At 49.3% G+C, this 18,396-nt stretch overlaps 1 protein-coding gene across 1 annotated transcript in view; it reads right to left on the minus strand.

Moving 5' to 3' along the window:
* Plcg1 (phospholipase C gamma 1) overlaps positions 1–12,374 on the minus strand; it is a 32,221-nt gene extending 19,847 nt beyond the window's left edge. Inside the window, exons 1-2 of the mRNA XM_036183745.1 lie at positions 12,276–12,374; positions 11,598–11,901 (exon numbers count right to left, since the gene is read on the minus strand). Coding sequence (XP_036039638.1) covers positions 11,598–11,814 — 217 coding nt within the window. The 5' untranslated portion in view covers positions 11,815–11,901; positions 12,276–12,374. The remainder of the gene's footprint in view (positions 1–11,597; positions 11,902–12,275) is intronic.
* Between the last annotated feature and the right edge of the window lie 6,022 nt (positions 12,375–18,396).

Consider the following 18,396-nt stretch of genomic DNA (forward strand, 5'->3'; position numbering starts at 1 on the left):
GAGTAGGCTGCTCTAGGACAAGCTAAATGGCAGATGCTTCTGAAGCCTGGGAAATGGGGAAGAGGGCTCTTCTGGTGTTTGGCTCCTGAAGGCAGGCCCCACTTCCCAGCCATCAGGCTCGGCACATGCCTTCCATCAGCTTTCCTGCCCATCACAGGACAACCACCCTGTGCATCCACTGCACAGATGGGCAACAGGTAAGTAGTCTATAATCTAGGACAGCAGGAGCACCAGAGAAAGGGAATAAAAAGAATGGGTCACTAAACCCTTTTTTAGGGTTCTTCAGTACACAGGCCCTGGGAACCAAGCCACAAAACCCAAAACCTTTATTTAGACCCAAGACTCAGCCAGAACTCATGCCTTAGCATTCCCCACCTCCAACAAAGCCAATTTCTAAGCAGCCCACAGACAGATATCCCCCACACATAGGGTCATGGGGTCACATGGCAAAGGGAAGGAGGTGCCAAGACACACTGCCCTTCCTGTGCCTGTGTAGCAAGCAGCTGCTGCACACCAGCAAATGTGGAAGAAAGGAACAGTGACCCTCCTTGGAACCCTAGCCAAACCAGGTTACACCAGAAGAGACTGCCTCCAACACCCTGACTGAGAAGAGCAGCTGGGCCTAACTGAATTTAGCCTCTTTCCTACCTTGGTAAACAGGAAACAGCCATTCAGACAGCTGAATAGACACCATGGGATCCCCTACACAGGACCCTGCACTGCGGTGATGTACAAATTGCTTCAGGTTACAGGGGCAAACACACAATCCTCACCAGCACACACTACCTAGACACTAGATTCCAGACGATTCTTCTCTTTAGGTAAGTGAGGAAGGGAGGGCCCAACGGGTTTCATTACATGGTGATTCATGGCAGATGGGGCTCTGGAGTGTCCCCATGGCAGTGCCAACTCTGATATTGGGTATACAGGGAAAAAGAAAGGAGGCCACAGCAAGCTTCACACTGCCCAGGCAGGCAGCCCTCTTTCCTAAAACATAGCTTGTTTCAAGTGGTAATGGCATATGTAGGTCCCAAGGAAGGGAGGAGGGGAAAGAAGACCCCTACAGAGCACAGCGCCTAAGAGACCTCATGGTCACTTGAGGTTCATTCACCTGTTGCATGATTGCTAGTTACCAAGCATCTATCTGTCTACTCCACACCAGGCCTGAACTGGATCCTGGGGAAACATATCAATAGGCATGGAGTTCCTGCCCTTCAGAAAATCCCAGCCTAACGGAGGAAACAGATGGGGAAGCAGATAACTATGAGGTCATGCAAAGAAGGGAACAGCAGGGAGACATCTGTGGCGCTGTGTGTGCACAACCTTCCTTCTACTTGGTGTTCTGCTCTTGACTTTTTCCACACAACTTTGCCCAGATCTTCCTGCTTCTTTGTGAGCTACAGGCCAACCCCCTCTAAACATGGACAAAAGTCCTCTCCTCTTCTGGTGCTCTGCCGTCTCCTCAATGACAGTCATGCCCACAGCTCTAATTCCTTCTGATTCACACAGCATCGCTAGCCTCTAAATGTCTGGCACTACACTCCAACTGCTCACTTCCTATTCCTGTCTTCCACCTAAGGAACACACACATACACACACACACACACACACACACACTCCTAAACCAAAGACAAACTACAAACCAAATATTCTTTTCTCTCACCCAAAACCCTAGGTTTCATGTCATGCTCCTCTGGGTACACCAACAATAATACCATTCAAACAGATACATGATCTGAAAACTTCAGAAGACTAAGATTCCCATTTCTCACCCATTAAGATTCCCTTTTCTCAAGCTTAGCAATATGGCTCAGCAGGAAAAGGCACTTGTTGCCAAGCCTGATGACCTGAGTCCAATCCCCAGGACCCACATGGTGGAAGGAGAGACCCTTAAGATGTACACACGTTTTGAAGGTTTTTTGATTTCGTTGTTTCTCTTCAACCTCAGTCCAATCCTCCAAGTTCAGCTGACTCTGTTATTCACAATGCACAACTAACCGTAAGAAGGACATTATGGTAGGTGCTAGAGCTTGACTATGGGAGGAAGGATTAGGTTTGTTAACCAGAGCCTACAGACATTTCTCAGAAACTCAGAGCAGAGGATGAGGTCGTTGTCTCTGCTGGGTGAGTGAGGAGGGCAGCAGCAGCAAGAGTGGCATCTGGCATCCTGTCACTAATCTTTTGCACATTTGTTGTGCATATTACATAAAGCTCTTAATTAAACTGTGCTGTTCCATCCTTACAACTAATACTATGAAGCAAGTATTAGGGTTCCCGTTTCCCAAGCAAGGACACTGAGCACAGATCCTACCCAAGGTGACAGTTGGCAAGTGGCAGAGCCAAAGATACTTCAGTGCCAAGCTGCATGTGCCTTGGGCTTGTGCTCTGTGCTGCCTTGGAAGCCCTGTGGGAAGCAGTCAAGTGGGAGCAACATGGGGGGTAGCAGGACTCCAAGCTGCACTATACATGCTGCTTTGTGGCACTCTTATAATAAAAGCCTTATGTGTATTGTTTTGAATTTTATTATTATTATGTGTATGCACATGTGATGTGTGAGGATGCACACATCCCATGACACTTGGGGAGACCAGAGGACAACTATGGGTTCCAGTGATTAAAGGTCATCAGGCTTGCATGGCAAGTGTGTTTACCCACTAAGCTATCTCTCTCTTAGTTCTCATGTGTGTTTTAGGTCTATCTGGCTGTTTTCTATAAATCTTGAGGACATGAATCATGTCTATTATTTTCACTGCTCCATGCCTAGCAGAAACCTAACAAGTGTGCAAGGAAAGAAAACTATAATCAGAGTCCTTCTTGGCTGACCAACCTGTTCCTGCCCAGCAGATAGATAAAACCGCATGGCTTCGGATGCCTGCAGATGGCTTTGCTGCCCTCTCTCTGCAAGGCCCTCCAAAGGGCAGAGGATAGGCAATAGGTTACGAAGTGAAAGGAGAATCTGGGATCTCCCTCCCACAGACAAAACATGCAGCTTCAGACTGAGGAGGAGACAAGAGGGAGAGGGGCTCGGGAGGTAAGGGAGCTTCCCTTGGCAAAGCCCCTCAGCAAAAGGTTTTCTCACCTTCTGCTTGGGCAGGTAGGGCCAGTCTTAAATCCAACAGAAGGTCACAGGGGTTAGTTCTCAACGGCAAAGGAAGTCATCAAGTTGGAGGCCTGGTGATGTCTTATGATGCAGATGTCTTATTTCTTTATACCCCAAGAAGTTTTTCCTGCCTTAGAGCTGAGTGCCCCAGCCCCTCCACAGCACCTGCCACACTCCTTGGGTCCTCCAGCCCAAGCAACTCCCCTTTTGCTTCCTAAAGTAGGGAGGCCCCAGAGAAAGACCCAGCTCTGTCTTCAACCCACAGGAGAACTCACTGTCTACCCAGAAAGCCTAGCTTAGATTCTTTGAAATTCTCTCCACCCATCAGATGAGAGAGAGAGAGATACCTTATGACCCCACCCCCAGTTTTAGTATTCTCTTACCCCCCCCCCACCAACACACATCCTAGTACAGAACTTCATGTTTCTAGTATAAGCCAGTTCTCAGAGCAGAAATCAGGACAGCCTCTTGCGAGCAGGCTGGCACCAGGTACTTTGCTCTCATGTCCCTGCTGGACTCAAGAGGACTGCCACAAACCCCTGACAAAGTGCGACTGTCCCTCTGCAAACCTCCCTAGTAGATATGCTAAGTGGTCCCAAGCAAGGACACACTCCCAGCTGGGCCTGACAAGTGAGCACAGGCCTGTTACACTCCATTACTGCTGTAGGTGACGAAGTGACTGGGGTACAAGGAAAAAAGCTGCTCCAACATGGGAAGCATCAGGTGGGTCTGCAGAGCCTCAGAGAAGGGCTGCCACTGCCTGCTGGTTGATACCCCAACCTGTCAAATGAAGGAACTATACTCCTGTGCTGACCTACTACCTCCAGAGGCTGAGAAGCCTGTGGGACCTGTGGCTAACTGAGGCTTTCTCCCCTCTTTCTTGGAGTAATCACCCTATGAACTCAGGCCCACTATCTGGGCCTGAGGCTAGAACCTCCCCAGCACACGCCCACATGAACCTACACAGGCAGAGATTATATTGTCAAAGCCTTATTCTTACTACTGCTATGACCAAGGACACTCGATCCCTCAGGCGCACATGCCCTCAAGAATCACTTCCTAAGACTTCAACTCAGCAGTATCTCCTAGAAACCAGTCCCAAAATGAATGCCCCACTTGAGCTGAAGGAAAACTAGATCCACAAACAGATGGTGTCAAACTTGCTGTGGGCTCGCCTTGGTCTCTCACTGGTCTCGCAAGTATACTCTTCCTAGAGTCCATGTCCTGCTTCCAAGCACCGTAAGAGCCTCTACCCAGGGCTGCTGTTTCAGTCAATGGGGAAGGGACTCTACAGAGCAGGGTGAGCTGCCAGAGAGAGGCCAACTCTGTCTGGCCCTCTGGCTCAGCCCTCAGCACTTTAAGGCAGTACTGTCTCCTGTCAGCCCTGATTTTAAAGCTGCTGCATGTTCTGGATGGCAAACTCCCTAAGATCAAGGACTGGCCCATCTCTTTTTCTTGCTTCCCAAGTTCTCTCTGCCTAGCCTGGGTTCAGCAAAGGAGATGCCAGTCTTCTGCTGGAGTAAGCCTCACCCCATTTACTCTTGAATTTTGCTGAAGCCAGGGCCTCTGGCCAACACGGGAAGGGCCAAAGCCGGAAGGAAGCAGCAGAGCCTATACACAAAGCCTCTATGCGGGCTATAAAAAGGAGCCCTCCCAGCTTCCCCCAGGATGGGCCTGGTTCCTAGGAGGTGAGGGTAGAGCACTAATACTTGTGCCTGGGCACAAAGCCATTACAGCCTCTCAAAGGCTAGCCCAGTACCACCTCGAAACTCTTCTTGAAAGAAGGAGAGAGCACCAAGGCCTGAGCCAGGAATGCAAGTAGAGACTCTTGAGATCAACTCCACTGTCCCCACCGCCTCTCCTCACAGCTCCCCAGTATTCAGCTCATGGCCCAGTACTCCTTTCTCTGCTCTCTGGGGGCTAACAAGTGGATTCACTAGAAGCCTCCAGGAGCCTGGATTCCCAATTCTCTGGAGGCTCTACATATGAAGCACAGGAGCTGTGGCAGCCACTATGCCAAACGGCTGCAAGAAGCTCTAATTCTCCAGTTATAGGGGAAACACTAAGGCCACACCAGATGATGCTTAGGGGGCAACTAAAGTCTAAATGCTGAGACTCAAGGTCACACACTCTGTACCTAGCTTTACATAGGATCCATTCCTTCCCGGCCACAAAGCTCCAGATTCCTCTCTAGGCTAGTGTGTCCACAGTGTTCAGGTCTATAGCACTGAGGCCACTCTCCAAAGACAGTGACAGTGTAGACAGGTGGTACATGTAGCATAAAGGACAGCTGAACCTTTCTGCCACCAGCCTGAGGTCAGGGCTTTTGTCCTTGCAGCATGCCATCAACCATCCTTTAGACAGAATGACCCAAGCTTGTTTCCTTCACAGCACTCACCACACCCTGTAATTATTTGTCTGGCTGTATCTGCCCTAACTGTATGTTCACTAGCAGACTTAACAATGCTTGCCACAGCGAGAAGCCATAGCACACGCGGTGCCTTGCTTGTTTAGTGATCCAGTGAGGCCCAAGGAAGCCAGAATTCTTTTTTATTGATATTTGTATTTCATATATATATATATATATATATATATATTTTTTTTTTTTCCCCCTGAATGCATGTCTATGTACCACATGCATGTAATGCCCATGGAGGCCAGAAAAGGGCGTCAGATTCCTTGCTAAGACAGGGTACAGATGGTTGTGAGACACCATATGGGTGCTGGGAATTACACCTGGGGCCTCTGGAAGAGCAGCCACTGCTCTAACCACTGAACTATCTCTTCGCTCTCTCCCCTCCCTTCCTTTTTAAAGAAAGTGGTTATGTTGACATGGAGGGCAACCTATTTAGTGATCTGCTGATACCATAAACTGGCAGAAGCAGGAGAAACCTCACCCAGCTCAGTGTGCCCAGCACACACCAGCTAGGCCCACCCAGCACCTTAGGAATTGGTGTAGCAGCACAGGAATGGAGACACAGTGGAGTCTGTTGTGAGGGAAGCCTGGAAAGGTACTTCCTGGGAGCACCCGGAACACTGTGCCTCATGACCCTTTCTTTTCTCTGTACAAGTGCTAATGGGCTGTTACCATGAACCAGTGGGAACAAGTCCAGGGATGAGGAGCTCTGGCTTCCATGTCAGATAGTACCTTCACTGTAGGAGGGGAAGGTCTGGGAAAGCTAGGTATCTGGTTATCTAAGTATCCATGGCCAGAACAAGAGCTGGAGGTTCCAGTATGCAGGCAATGAGTATCTAGCTTGTCCACAGATGAAACCTGGGCTGGGTAAACACATTTGACCAGAGTATAGAATAGAGGTCATACCTATAGAATGGCCCACTTTATTGTTACTTTCCTAGAATGGGAGAATAAACAATACTATAGCAAGAATCATAAATCCCACACTGAACCATGACCTCACTCTTGGGACCTTTGTTTCCTCTCTCTGTGATAGGGACAATTCCTGCTTTCCCTGGCTGCATGGAGCTATGGGTGAGAAAACACACCATGCACTCCCAGAACATTATTCTAATACCAGGTCCTTCTGATGCCCCATCCTCTGTACCCAAAGTCAAGGAGACAATGGGCTCCCAGCAACACTCTAGCAGAAAACAGAACTCTGCTGTTAAATAAGATGAGAGCAGAGGGAGGCGTAACTAAGAGTCCCTGGGTATCAAATGTCATGCTGGTCATTTTCACAAAAATCTCTTATGCTTATGTACAATCTTACTTCATTAGCCTTAAGCTAATTCCACGAGGAGGAATTTTTTTGTCTGTCTGTCTGTCTGTGTTTTTGAGACTAGTCTCACTCTGTGGCCTAGGCTGGTCTATAACTCACAATATAGCCAAGATGGCCTTAAACTTGCCACACCTGGCTCCGAACTGTTTTATAGAATAGTCTGATAAGCTAAAAAGTAAATTAACCAGGGTCACAAGAACACATTTGAGTACTCACAGCTCAGTTACCAGGAGGGTAGGATTAGCTGCCTAAGGCCACCGAGGTATTCCTTGTCACTATCAGAGTTTACTCAAAGGCAGTGGAGTACTCTACATGGTGCACCAAAACATCCAAGTCCTCTTACCCCACACCCCTCCGAAGACTCTCCTGAAGTACACACTGACTCTCTTCATAAGAGAGCAGAGAGGGGAAAGTCAGTCTACTGCCAGCAGCACCCAATCTCAATAACAGGCTTCCATAACCTCAGGTCCCACCACTTCCTCTGATGCATTCAGCCTAGGACACACTGTCCTTGAAACCATGCTCCATAGGAAAGGAGACACAGTGAAAAGACATACTCAGAGTTAGTAGAAGCGGATGTAGCCCTACCACTCTGGGCTGTGGCAAAGCACTTCCTGGAAGACTGAGGGTCCCCTATCATTCAGATAGCGAGACCAATTCAATGTTGAACTGGCTTAGAAACAAACCAACATAATGTCTTCACCCAAAGCAACTGCTCCCAGCCAACCATCTTCTCTCTACGCAAATGCCCATGGTAGCAAAAAGCTCTGATCACAGAGGCACTACTGAGGACTGCAGTTTCTTACCCTTCACCAAAGGACTCAGCCACTAGCCTTTGACCACAACAGACACATCTACTCTCCTTCTAACCTGGTCCTCCTGGGGACTTAATCCTATTTCTCTCCTGCCAGAGTCTACACTAAGCATGTACACCACACCACACCACGCTTGATGCCACATAAATACTCCTCCATTCCTCACAGGAACCATGAAATCAGTACTGTTTACAGATGGAAAGATCAGAAGGATAAGCACTCGGTCGAGGTCACAGAGAGGGTGAGCCATGGATGGAACAACCCCTGCAGTCTGAGTTTGCTGCCCAGTGCAGCCCACTACTCAACTTTGCACTCAGCCCTACTCACCCGTTTTTCTCTTCCCTGCATTCCGGTCCTGTCTCCTCCACAAGTCAAGCAAGGGGTATGCAAACAATATTTATTGAACAAATAAATGTCCATCATTCCAAGCAATGCTGATAGTCAAGATCTCTAAACTCCAACTCAAATCTATGCACCTATGTAGACCACCCCTTCCTGACACAAAGTCCTGGGAGAAGCTGGAGGAGCTGGGCTTCCTAGAACTGGGTTTGCTCAGCTTTGCTAATCATCTGTGAAGCAGGTTCAGAGAAAACAAAGCCCCACCTGGACAGGGGACCTGGAAACTCATACCAGGCAAGCTTGGGGTGCTGAGGAAACAGTAGGAGGTCTGACTTCCCTTGGAAAAATGAGTCAAAGAGGAAACACATGGCAGGGATAGCTCTGGAGAGTCAGGCACATCTCCTGGTCCTCTTTTCCTAGGAGTACCTAGCCAGCCCAAAGGGATTCTTGAGGACACTCACCTAATGTTCTCAGGTTTCATGGGCCTACCTTCAGAGCAGAGGCCTATTCCTCACCAGTCAGATGCCCACAACCACAGGGGTCACATCCCAGCAATCACAGCCTACCTTTAGTCTCCACCTGGAGCTACTGTGCCAACAATGGTCCTCAACTGGACAACCTCACTAAACATGGGTCTGAACCGTCTCACTATATGGAAAACTAGAGCCAGAGCCTAGCAGGGCTGTCTAGATGCTCAAGAGGTCTTTGCCTGTGAATACCATACAAACATGGAGGAGTCTCTGCACAAAGAACAACAAAGGCTACAGAAAACATGGGGCCAAAACAACCCGAGAAGAGCACAGTCCTTGTAAAGATTGGCCATGCAGCCAGAGTGAAAGGTCTCTTTAGCGCGGGCAGGAAGTCGATGACTGCTTTTAACTCACTGAAATTCTGCAACCTAAATGCCAAACAAGAGCCTAACTCTGGTCACACCACCACACAGAGTACCAAAGCACTTTCCACCCCTTTCAAGCCAAGCTGGTGCCTTACATCAGAAGGTGCTTACTTGTTTCACAAGTGCCAAAGTGAGAGAACACCAAAGTTAGGAAGTGGAAGTCTGTCCTTCAGGTCCACAGGCACCCTGGGGGCAGTAGCAGTCTCTCTCTCTCTGGCCTGGCTTCAGGCAGTGCTAAGATTATCAGCAAAAAGTCAAACACCTGAGGCATTTGGGCAAGAGATATTTGAGCAGGTGGTAGGGGACCCAGCTGGCATCTCAATCTTTCTCACAATCTGCAGGAGGCCGCAAGGATATGACCGAGTAGTGAGGTGCAAAAGGGCAGAAGTGGGGCAGGGCTTCAGTGGGAGGCTCCACTCACAAGGTGTGAACTCCAGGCTGCCAGCCTTCAATCTGGGCCCCCAAAAGCGAAGGGCCAGGCTCAGTCTGGGAAAACGAGGTCCTCTGCACTCCTGCCTCCAACCCTCAGAGACCTGAGTGGGACAAAATGGACTAGCTGGCCCTCCAAACCTGTTCTTTCTGTCCAGGCCCCAACTTACAAAGACCCCAAAAATTTTCTCTAGAGAAACATGTTCTACATGTATGGTAAGTGAATGGGTAAATGATGTGCTGCAAAGTAACACGGTTTCTTCTTTTTTTTTTTTTTTTTGGTTTTTCGAGATAGGGTTTCTCTGTGTAGCTCTGTAGCCCAGGCTGGCCTTGAACTCAGAGATCCACCTGGCTCTGCCTCCCAAGTGCTGGGATTAAAGGCGTGCACCACCACTGCCCAGCTGGTTTCTTCTTTTTTAGTGAACAGTGAGTTAAGTAAATGTGACCCTCTCTCAGCCCTCCTCCCTCCAAGTTCTTCCTTTCTCTTAAGAGCCACATTAGACCTCCCTCAGAACCCCATCCCAGGGTCTAGGAGGACAGTATCATCGACCATGGCTATTGCTACTAACAACTGTTTTTAAAACATCTTCAATGTCTCAAGTCAAATCTATTACATTTTTAATTTAACGCTTACTTTACATCAACTATCTTACTTCCAAGAATGACCATTTATAGTAAATATACTAACTTACAGAGGAGCCAAGGCTCAGAGAAAGAAAGCACCTAGCTGGGTGACATACAGCTAACATACTGGCTTCGAATGCACGCCTGTCTTCCACCACTGGGCTACACTTGCTGCCTCCTGGTCACACACGGTTTAGAATGCGGCTTGTACCAAAAGCTATCAGGGAACTAATGCTACCACTTAAACAAGGAAATCCTACAAATGTAAAAGAGGCGGTCATGCCTGCAACCTGATGTCTGGGTGATGTTCTCAGGTCCTCCTGACCTGTCTGTAGTGTCCACCCCCAACACTGGAAACCATGGTTTCTTAAATCACTGAAATGTTCTTCCAGTGGAGGTCAGGGCTGATGAGGCCCTGATGATGGCTAGGTGCCACTTCTGTTTGGTATCTGTGTCAGACCTGAAGTTTATAGTTGAGGATGGCTGCCTTACCACAAAAACCTTTCTTCCTCCTCATCTCCTCACCCATTTACACACATGTACACCATACCCAGGAAGATCTGTGGGACCTTCTCTCGGTTGTTACTTCCTGACAACTCCCCCTCACCCCCCATCCATCCCAATAACAGACCTGGTTCTGAGACTAGGTCTCTCTAAACATAGTCTCTTTGGGGCTCTTGCAAGAACCAGCTCAAAGCCTGGAGTTGCAAATATATCATCTTCTCAGCTGGGAGGTCAGAGCTGAGTGCCCATCCAGCTTCACACCAAGGAAAATGACTCTCAGAAGAGCTGAGGTTTCTAAAAACCTCTTCGCTCCTGCCACCAGAGACTTGTGTAAACCCGCCAAACTCAGGTCTGGGAAGGCTCAGGCAGGAAACCAGGGGAGCAACTCTGGGCTTCCCTAAAGTCACTGGAACATCCAACAACACAAAGGGTCGTCAGCTTCTGAGAGAAGTACCTGGCCCCAAGGCCCTGGGAGCCCTTCTGAGTGCAAGCTCCTTGTTACAAGCTTGCAAGGGTAAAGGAGCCTGGTAGTTTCACCAAGAGCCCCGGCTATGGCTCTGGATGTCTGCTTATTAACACAGACCTCCAAAACTCAGATTTGGGACAAAAGAAGGGGGGGGGGCTGCCACTGTTTTCTTTCAGTTTTTCTACTCACATTCTTCCCTATTTCCAAGAGTAGGCCCCGCTCTGCTCCAAAACCAGCCCTACCCCAACATCTGTCTAAGTTCTACATGGGGATTCCAAAAGGTTCTTGTGCCCATCCCGGAGCTCTGAGATTTTCACAGACAGCACTCTCTGGAGAAATGGCAGTGGGCAGGAAGGTCTTGTCGGTCCTTCGGGTTCTCAGGCTGGGTGAGGGGCCCCTGCCATGGCTTTCCCTCACCGCGGCTGACAGCGGCCGGGTTCTAGGGGCCAGAATCCCGCTCCACTAGTCCAGACAGTGAGGACTTTTAGGCCTCAGGGCAAAGTGCCTGGGACACTCCCCCCTGGGGGAGGGGGTGTCCCATCAGGTGATCCAAGACCCGGATGCCCCCCGCCCGCAGTGATCACTAGGGACTAGGCGGAGACCAGGCGCGAGGCGCGAGGCCCGAAAGTTTGCCCGAGTGTTTGGGAAGCGGGCGGGCGCGAGCCAGGCCGGACAGGGGCGCACTTACTGGACCCCTCGATCTTGTCGGCGCCGCGGCTCCATGTGATCTGGCGCGTCTCCAACTTGACCTGGAAGGTCTTCCGTTCCGGCCGCTGCGACTTCTTGGAGTAGAACAAAGTCATGACGGTGCCCACCTCGAGGCTGCGGCAGAGGTGCAGCACCTCGGCTTCGGAGGGCGCGCCGGGCCCGCAGCCATTGGCGCAGGGGGTCGCGGCGCCCGCCATGCTGCAGCGACCTCGGCGACGCAGGCTGGCGGGCCCGGGGCGGCGGAGGCGGCAGCCCGGGAGGCAAGCGGGACCCGGTGGCGGCTCCTGCGGGCGGACACGGGGCGGGGACTGAGCGCGGGGGCGGGGCGGGACGAGGCTCCGCCCTCGGCGCGCCGGGAACAAAGGCGCTCCTGGGGACGACCCCCGCCCGCCGCCGCGCCTGCGCCTCGCGACCCCGGGCAGGCCTCAGCGGCGGGACCGACACCTCAGTCCCGCACAGCTTTCCCTGCGCGGGCCCTGACACGGTGCGGGGCACGGCTGCCCGTCACGCACGCAACCCCGCCCACAGGCTGCGGCCCGTCAAGTCAGCCAGGCGCGCACACGGGCCTCCATCCCGCACGGGCCCCGCCGCAGTGTGCACGCCTCCCGGGGAGCGAGGGTGCGGCGCGACCCCCGGCCCGCCCGCCGAACCCGGTTACCTGGGCGGGCTGCCCGGCGGAGGGAGCCGCGCCAGGCTGGCCGCCTCACACCCGCGGCGGCGGCGGCGGCGGCGGCGGCGGCGGGGGCGGGCCCTCCGCGCACCCTCTCCGGGGAGGGGCGCGCTCGCGGATTGGCCAGCGGGCCGTGAGTGACAGCATACCCGCCACGCCCCCTCGCCTCTGGCGTCTCTTAGGAGGGCTGAGCGAACTGGTCCTGGGGTGGTCTTCCAGGATGTCCTGGCACGAAGAGGCCCTGCAGGCGTGGGTCGGGCCTTCAGACCCTCGGCCGCGGGCCCCGTGGTCTTCGAGGCCTCTCGTGCGTGGGCCGCTGCCCGCCTCACGCTCCGCCCGCACCCTACCTGCAGATGCTTTCGACGCGCTGGTTTTTCCTCAGCCTTGTTTTTCTGCCTGATCCTTCTTCGCCCCAGAAGCTCGCTTTCCTCGGGACTCAGTGCTTTGCCAGTTGTCAGGTCGAGCCGACCCTTCCGGTGGCTTCGCCTCTGCGCAGACACAGGTGACGCCAATCCTGGATCTCCCCTGACCTCCCGACCCTGTCATCCCGTTATCTGCACCACATCCTTGCTATCCTCATCACGTGGCTCCTTTCACTGGCTTTACCTTTTCGACGGGGCAGTAAACTCTTGAGTTGGAAAGGCCCCACACCTTGCCAGGAGCCCTTTTTCCTCTCTGCCTCACCACTAGGTAATCCACCGAGGTTCTTCCCTCCTGACGTTGGGGTTCTCTCCACGCTACCCATGATCCCGGGGCCCCATCTTCTCTCTCCGTACACTGCCCTCTTGGGTCTTGCCTCTATCTGTCCTTCGGGATTTACAGCTAAAATGGAATGAAATCATGATCCTTTTAAAGATGCATGAAAATTCCCTCTGCGCTTCAGATCAGCACTCCCTTCATGGCTCAGCAGTCCTGTCTTCTCCTGCCTCTCCTGCTTCTTCTCTCACCACTGACCCTTCATTCTGTTCTCCAGACATGACACCTCTCTGTGGCTGTTGAGTAATTTAAAATCTGTCTTCTCTAAAAGCACCCGTAAACCTGAGGGTGACTCTTGATCATGTTGTCTGCCCAGTGTTAAGCAGACAGTTGGGCAGCTACCATGCAGCTCTGGACAGCCATCTGCATTTCCGAGGTGAGAAGTCCCACAGAGCATCTAGTGGATACAGAAAAACTCCCCTGGGATTTATGAGACTAGAATTTGTGAATGTATGAGTTAGTTGAGACAGCCCACCCAAATGGGCCACCTCCAGCTTTGCCTTGCTGAAGTGGTGACATGTGTGCTGTTTCCCTTGAGTGTGGTCCTCTTGAAACTCAGAATTCAGTATAATATTGAGGAACTTTGTCCTAAGGGATAGGGTAGTTGAGATGGACTGACTGCCACCTACTTTAATGTAGGAAGGAGGGAACTGGTATCCACCCAATTGCTTGACCTTGGCTTGCACAACTAATGCTCATATTATCCTCAAATCAAGGTTTCAGAGCACCATGACTCGAAGTGAGGCCACATAAGAGAGGGAACCTGAGTCCATGTGTTTCTGTTCCACAAGAGAACCACTGGCTGAGGTAAATCCTGGTGGTCAGCCACTAGCTGGTCAATCAGTGTAGGTAAGAGGAGGCATGTCCATGCCTGTAGGACTTCAAGAGAGGCCAAAGGATATATATAAGATGACTAAATGCATTTTAAGGGTGCGATGGAGGGAAGTACTTTTCAGACAAGAGTAATAGCATGTGCAAAGGCCCTAGACCAGAAAGAATCCTGGAGTTGCCAGGCAGTGGTAGCACACGTCTTTAATCCCAGCACTCGGGAGGCAGAGGCAGGAGGATCTCGGTGAGTTTGAGGCCAGCCTGGGCTACCAAGTGAGTTCCAGGAAAGGCGCAAAGCTACACAGAGAAACCCTGTCTCAAAAAACCAAATAAATAAATAAATAAATAAATAAATAAATAAATAAATAAATCCTGGAGTTTACTCAATGAAGGGGAATGATTTCAGGATGATGATACTAAGACAGATGGGGCTGAATAGGGCCTTCGCTGCATGCCTGGTGTCGATTCTCCCACGAGGCCCTTCTTAAATGTTACAATCATTGTTGAGCCTTCTGTGCAAACTCCAACATCCTATAAACTTCAGTTCACTTTTAAAATCTATTTTCTGGGAGCTTCCCAGTCTCCAGCCCAAACCTTTTGATCTTGTGTATGTGACAAGACCCCCAGGGGTTACATGAATCCCTTCCAACAGCAATTTGTTTGCCAGGCTTGTAATCAGGGAACAGGACTTCATTTCCTCTTGGGACTTATTAGCTTAGGTGTCTCCTTCCACCACAGCAAGTTTGGGAAAAGTAGGGCACACACAGGGTGTAGCCAGTGTAGGCTTTCTCCAGCTCAGCATGTATAAGGGTGCGTAGGTGTCACTGGTAATATATGCATTTGCGCTGTCTGGGAGGAGCAGCCCTGGCGCTTACCCAAGGCACCAGCCTGTGACATCACCCAGACTAGACGCCCTGCTTGGTCTTATTTCTGGAAACACTCATGTTTCAGCATGCCTTAGCTTATACCAAGCCTGCACCTGGAGTCTGAGACACTGCCCCACTGCCCCACTGCCCCACTGCCCTTCTGGTCTGTGGGCTTGATCTCACAGAAACTGTATTTAATAACCACTTAGTACAGTGGTAAGCATATTGTGAATTATACAGCTCTATAAGATTCTCTACTAATCGCCATCTAACAAAACTGAGGCCTTTGGAGGCTTATGCAGGAGGATCTCCAGTTTGAGGTCGAGGGGTTGGCGCCATCTCAGAGTCACACAGCTTACAGTGCTACTAGCTGTTTTCTGTTTGTTTGTTTTTTTTATACGTATTTATTGGGGGTGCTCGTGTGTGTGTGTGTGTGTGTGTGTGTGTGTGTGTGTGTGTGTGTGTGTATAGAGAGGTCAGAGGACAGTTTCTGGAGGTTGGTTCTTTGCTTCTACCATGTGGGTCCTAGGGATTGCACTCAGGTCATCAGGTTTAGCAGCAAGCACCTTTACCCACTGAGCCATCTCACTGTCTCTATTTTCTGTTTAGTTGGTTTGTGCATGTTTGCCAAAACTGGGTTTGGTTTTGTTTGTTTGAGACAAAGACTCTGTAGCTCAGGCTAGTCTTGAATTTAGCAATTCTCCTGCCTCAGCCTCTCAGCCTTGCTGGGATTACAAGTGTGAGCAACTATGCCTGCTGGCTAGGTTGGGATTTTTTTTTTTTAGGATACTGACTCTAAGTAAGAGGATAGAATGCTTATTAGGGAGCAGACCTAAGGTCAGCATTGTAGAGGGAACAGGAAGGAAACAGGAGTGGGCACAGCCTCTACCACCCTCCAGGGACTTGTGTTGTTCAGTACTAGCCTCAAATGGATGTTCATTGTTCTGGGAAAAGTTCCTCAGCCTGATGGCTCTTTGTGATCTTAGAGACTGGCAGCTGGTTTTCTGTTGACACCTCTTCTGGAAGTAATGACAAGTCTTTATTTGAATGGAACCAGGCAGAGTGTTTGGTGCATTTTTCTTGAGGCAAAGTCTTGCTGTATAACCCAGGCTGGCCTAAAGCTTGAGGTCTCCCCAGCCTCCCATGAATTGAGGTATCCAATAGGCACACCACACCAAGCTCTGAACGAAAAATAGAGTACTTAAACACAAAAGGACACAAATACTGTGCTGTTGAAATGGGATCATCATGTGGTTGCTATGGTGATAGAACTGCTATGATTGAGAACCAAATGTGGCTGAGCTTTATAGTAGCTAAAGCAGTAACTTTTGATGTTTGGTAACTGGTTCCTTGGAAAAGCGGCAGATTTTTCCTGGAATTAATTTTGTTTGTTTTTTTTATTTTTCAAGACTGGGTTTCTCAGTGTAGTTTTGGTGCCTGCCCTGGATCTACACTCTGTAGACCAGGCTGGCCTTGAACTCACAGAGATCTGCCTGGCTCTTCTCCCAAGTGCTAGAATTAAAGGCTGCGCCACCGCCATCCAGCTTGGAATTAAATTTTAAGGTTCACACACAGATATGTATTTGATTGGAATAACAGAGGTTGTTCTTAGCAGGCTAGTAACAAGTGCTAACACACTTGTAATTTGTGTTATTATAATTGTGTATTTTTTTTTAGATTTATTTATTTATTATGTATACAGAAGAGGGCACCAGATCTCATTATAGATGGTTGTGAGCCACCATGTGGGTGCTGGGAATTGAACTCAGGACCTCTGGAAGAGCAGTTGGTGCTCTTAACCAACTCTCCAGCCCAGTTGTGTATTTTATAATGAATGATCTTGAGCGACTATAGAATTCGTAATTCAAAAAGCATTAATTGAGTGATGCTCCTTTCACAAAGGGAGACAGACTTAGACTTGAAAGGTCTGGTTAATCTGTGCATAAAGCTGGATTTTTCTTTTTCTTATCCCCTTTACTGCTAGGTGTGCACATAGGAAGTGCTTGCTATGTGCACACCTCAGTGAACCTTGAGCTTGGCACCTCAACCTGCAGTATAATACTCTTGTCCTCTGACTCCCACATCCATCTATGGCTCCACTTCTTCTAATAGCATAACCTCCTGGTTCCGTCCTTAAGTAGATTGCATTCTCAGTCTCTTTAAAGAACTTCATGTTATTTAACCCAAGTTAAAAATTACATCGTCCCAACAGCTCCCAACAGACTTCTCTGTACAACCCTAGCTGCCTCACTGCTGACTGTTCCCATTGGCTCTCCTCATCTGGGAATGGCAGAAACTGAAACCACGGGGGACTTGCTTTTCACTCTCCTACCTTTCTTCTAGCACAGTCCCCTACTGTGGCTTCTAGAGGGTCTCAGTCAGCAGCAGGGCAGGAACAGATCAAGCCTGTTGTAGAAGTGGCATGCCAAACTCAGTATGACAAGGGTGCTGGTGGGAGCAAGAAGGGCCTTATTCTTTAGTGATTGTGGAAAGAGAAAAGTGAGAGTTGCTGAGTATTCATGAAGATACAGCCTTTCCAAATGATTCGAATACTCCTTTTCACTGTAAGGTCCCCCAAGGTATTTCATGGAGTGTTTCTGCAAAGGAAGTACCAAAATTTAGAGACCCATGATTAAAATGCCACGTTTGTTCAGTGACATGTATACTTTGAATAGCAGTCTTGAAAACCATTTATTTATGAATATTGATTCCTCACATTCACAATCCTACCAGTAAACTTTTTATGAACCTGAGTCTTTTTCACAAGAACATGTTAAGAATATGTTATCAAAGCACATCGCTCCCACTGCTTCTGAAAGCCTAGCCTTATTGAAGAATAATTTACACATAAGTTGTACCTGCCTTCTTTTTTTTTAATTTATTTTTTTTACTTTGTGAGTCCTTTGCTTGGTGCCCATGGAAGTGAAGAGAGGTTATTGGATTACCTGGAACTGGACTTGCTTATTAGAAGGTTGTGAAACCAACTTGTGGGTGCTGGGCATAAAACCCAGGTCTTCTGCAAGAGTAACAGTATTCTTAATCACTGAGGCATCTCTCCAGCCCCAAGATGCACCCATCATAAGCATGAAGTTTGAGTTTGAAAAATATACTCCTTGTAACTCTATCCAGACAGTAAATAGGGCAAATATGTCACTGGGAATTTTAACCTAAGCATAAATAATCACCGTGTTGTTTTACACATTATAAGGATTGTCAAATATAAGTAAAGACAAGGCAGTAAGTACAGCAAGCCTCCACCCAGCTTTGGGAGTTATGCTGAAGGTTTTTTTGTTGTTGGTTTTATGGTGTTGGAGACAGATCCCAGGGCTAAGTGCCCCACCTGTGAGCTACACCACTAGCCCCGGCTCCTGCAATTGTGAACTGATGATCACTTGTTTTCCATAAATATTTCAGTGTTTGTCTAAAAAATTTTTAAAAAATATGTAAGTACAGCATAATTAAGTCTAAAAAATAACTATTTGGTAATTTATAAAGGCTGCTTACTTGGAGTTGTGTGAAATAGTCTGTTAAATTTCTTCTGTTTACTGACTTGTCAGGGAACTACTTATAAGCATCCAAAACTAGCCTTACTGAGGTCATTTCAGGGTATTATGTTCGCCAAGAAGTGCTCTTTTGTTCAAAACAAGTTAAGAATGTCT

This window comes from Onychomys torridus, chromosome 4 (genome assembly GCF_903995425.1).
Source record: "Onychomys torridus chromosome 4, mOncTor1.1, whole genome shotgun sequence".
Taxonomy (NCBI): Eukaryota; Metazoa; Chordata; class Mammalia; order Rodentia; family Cricetidae; genus Onychomys; species Onychomys torridus.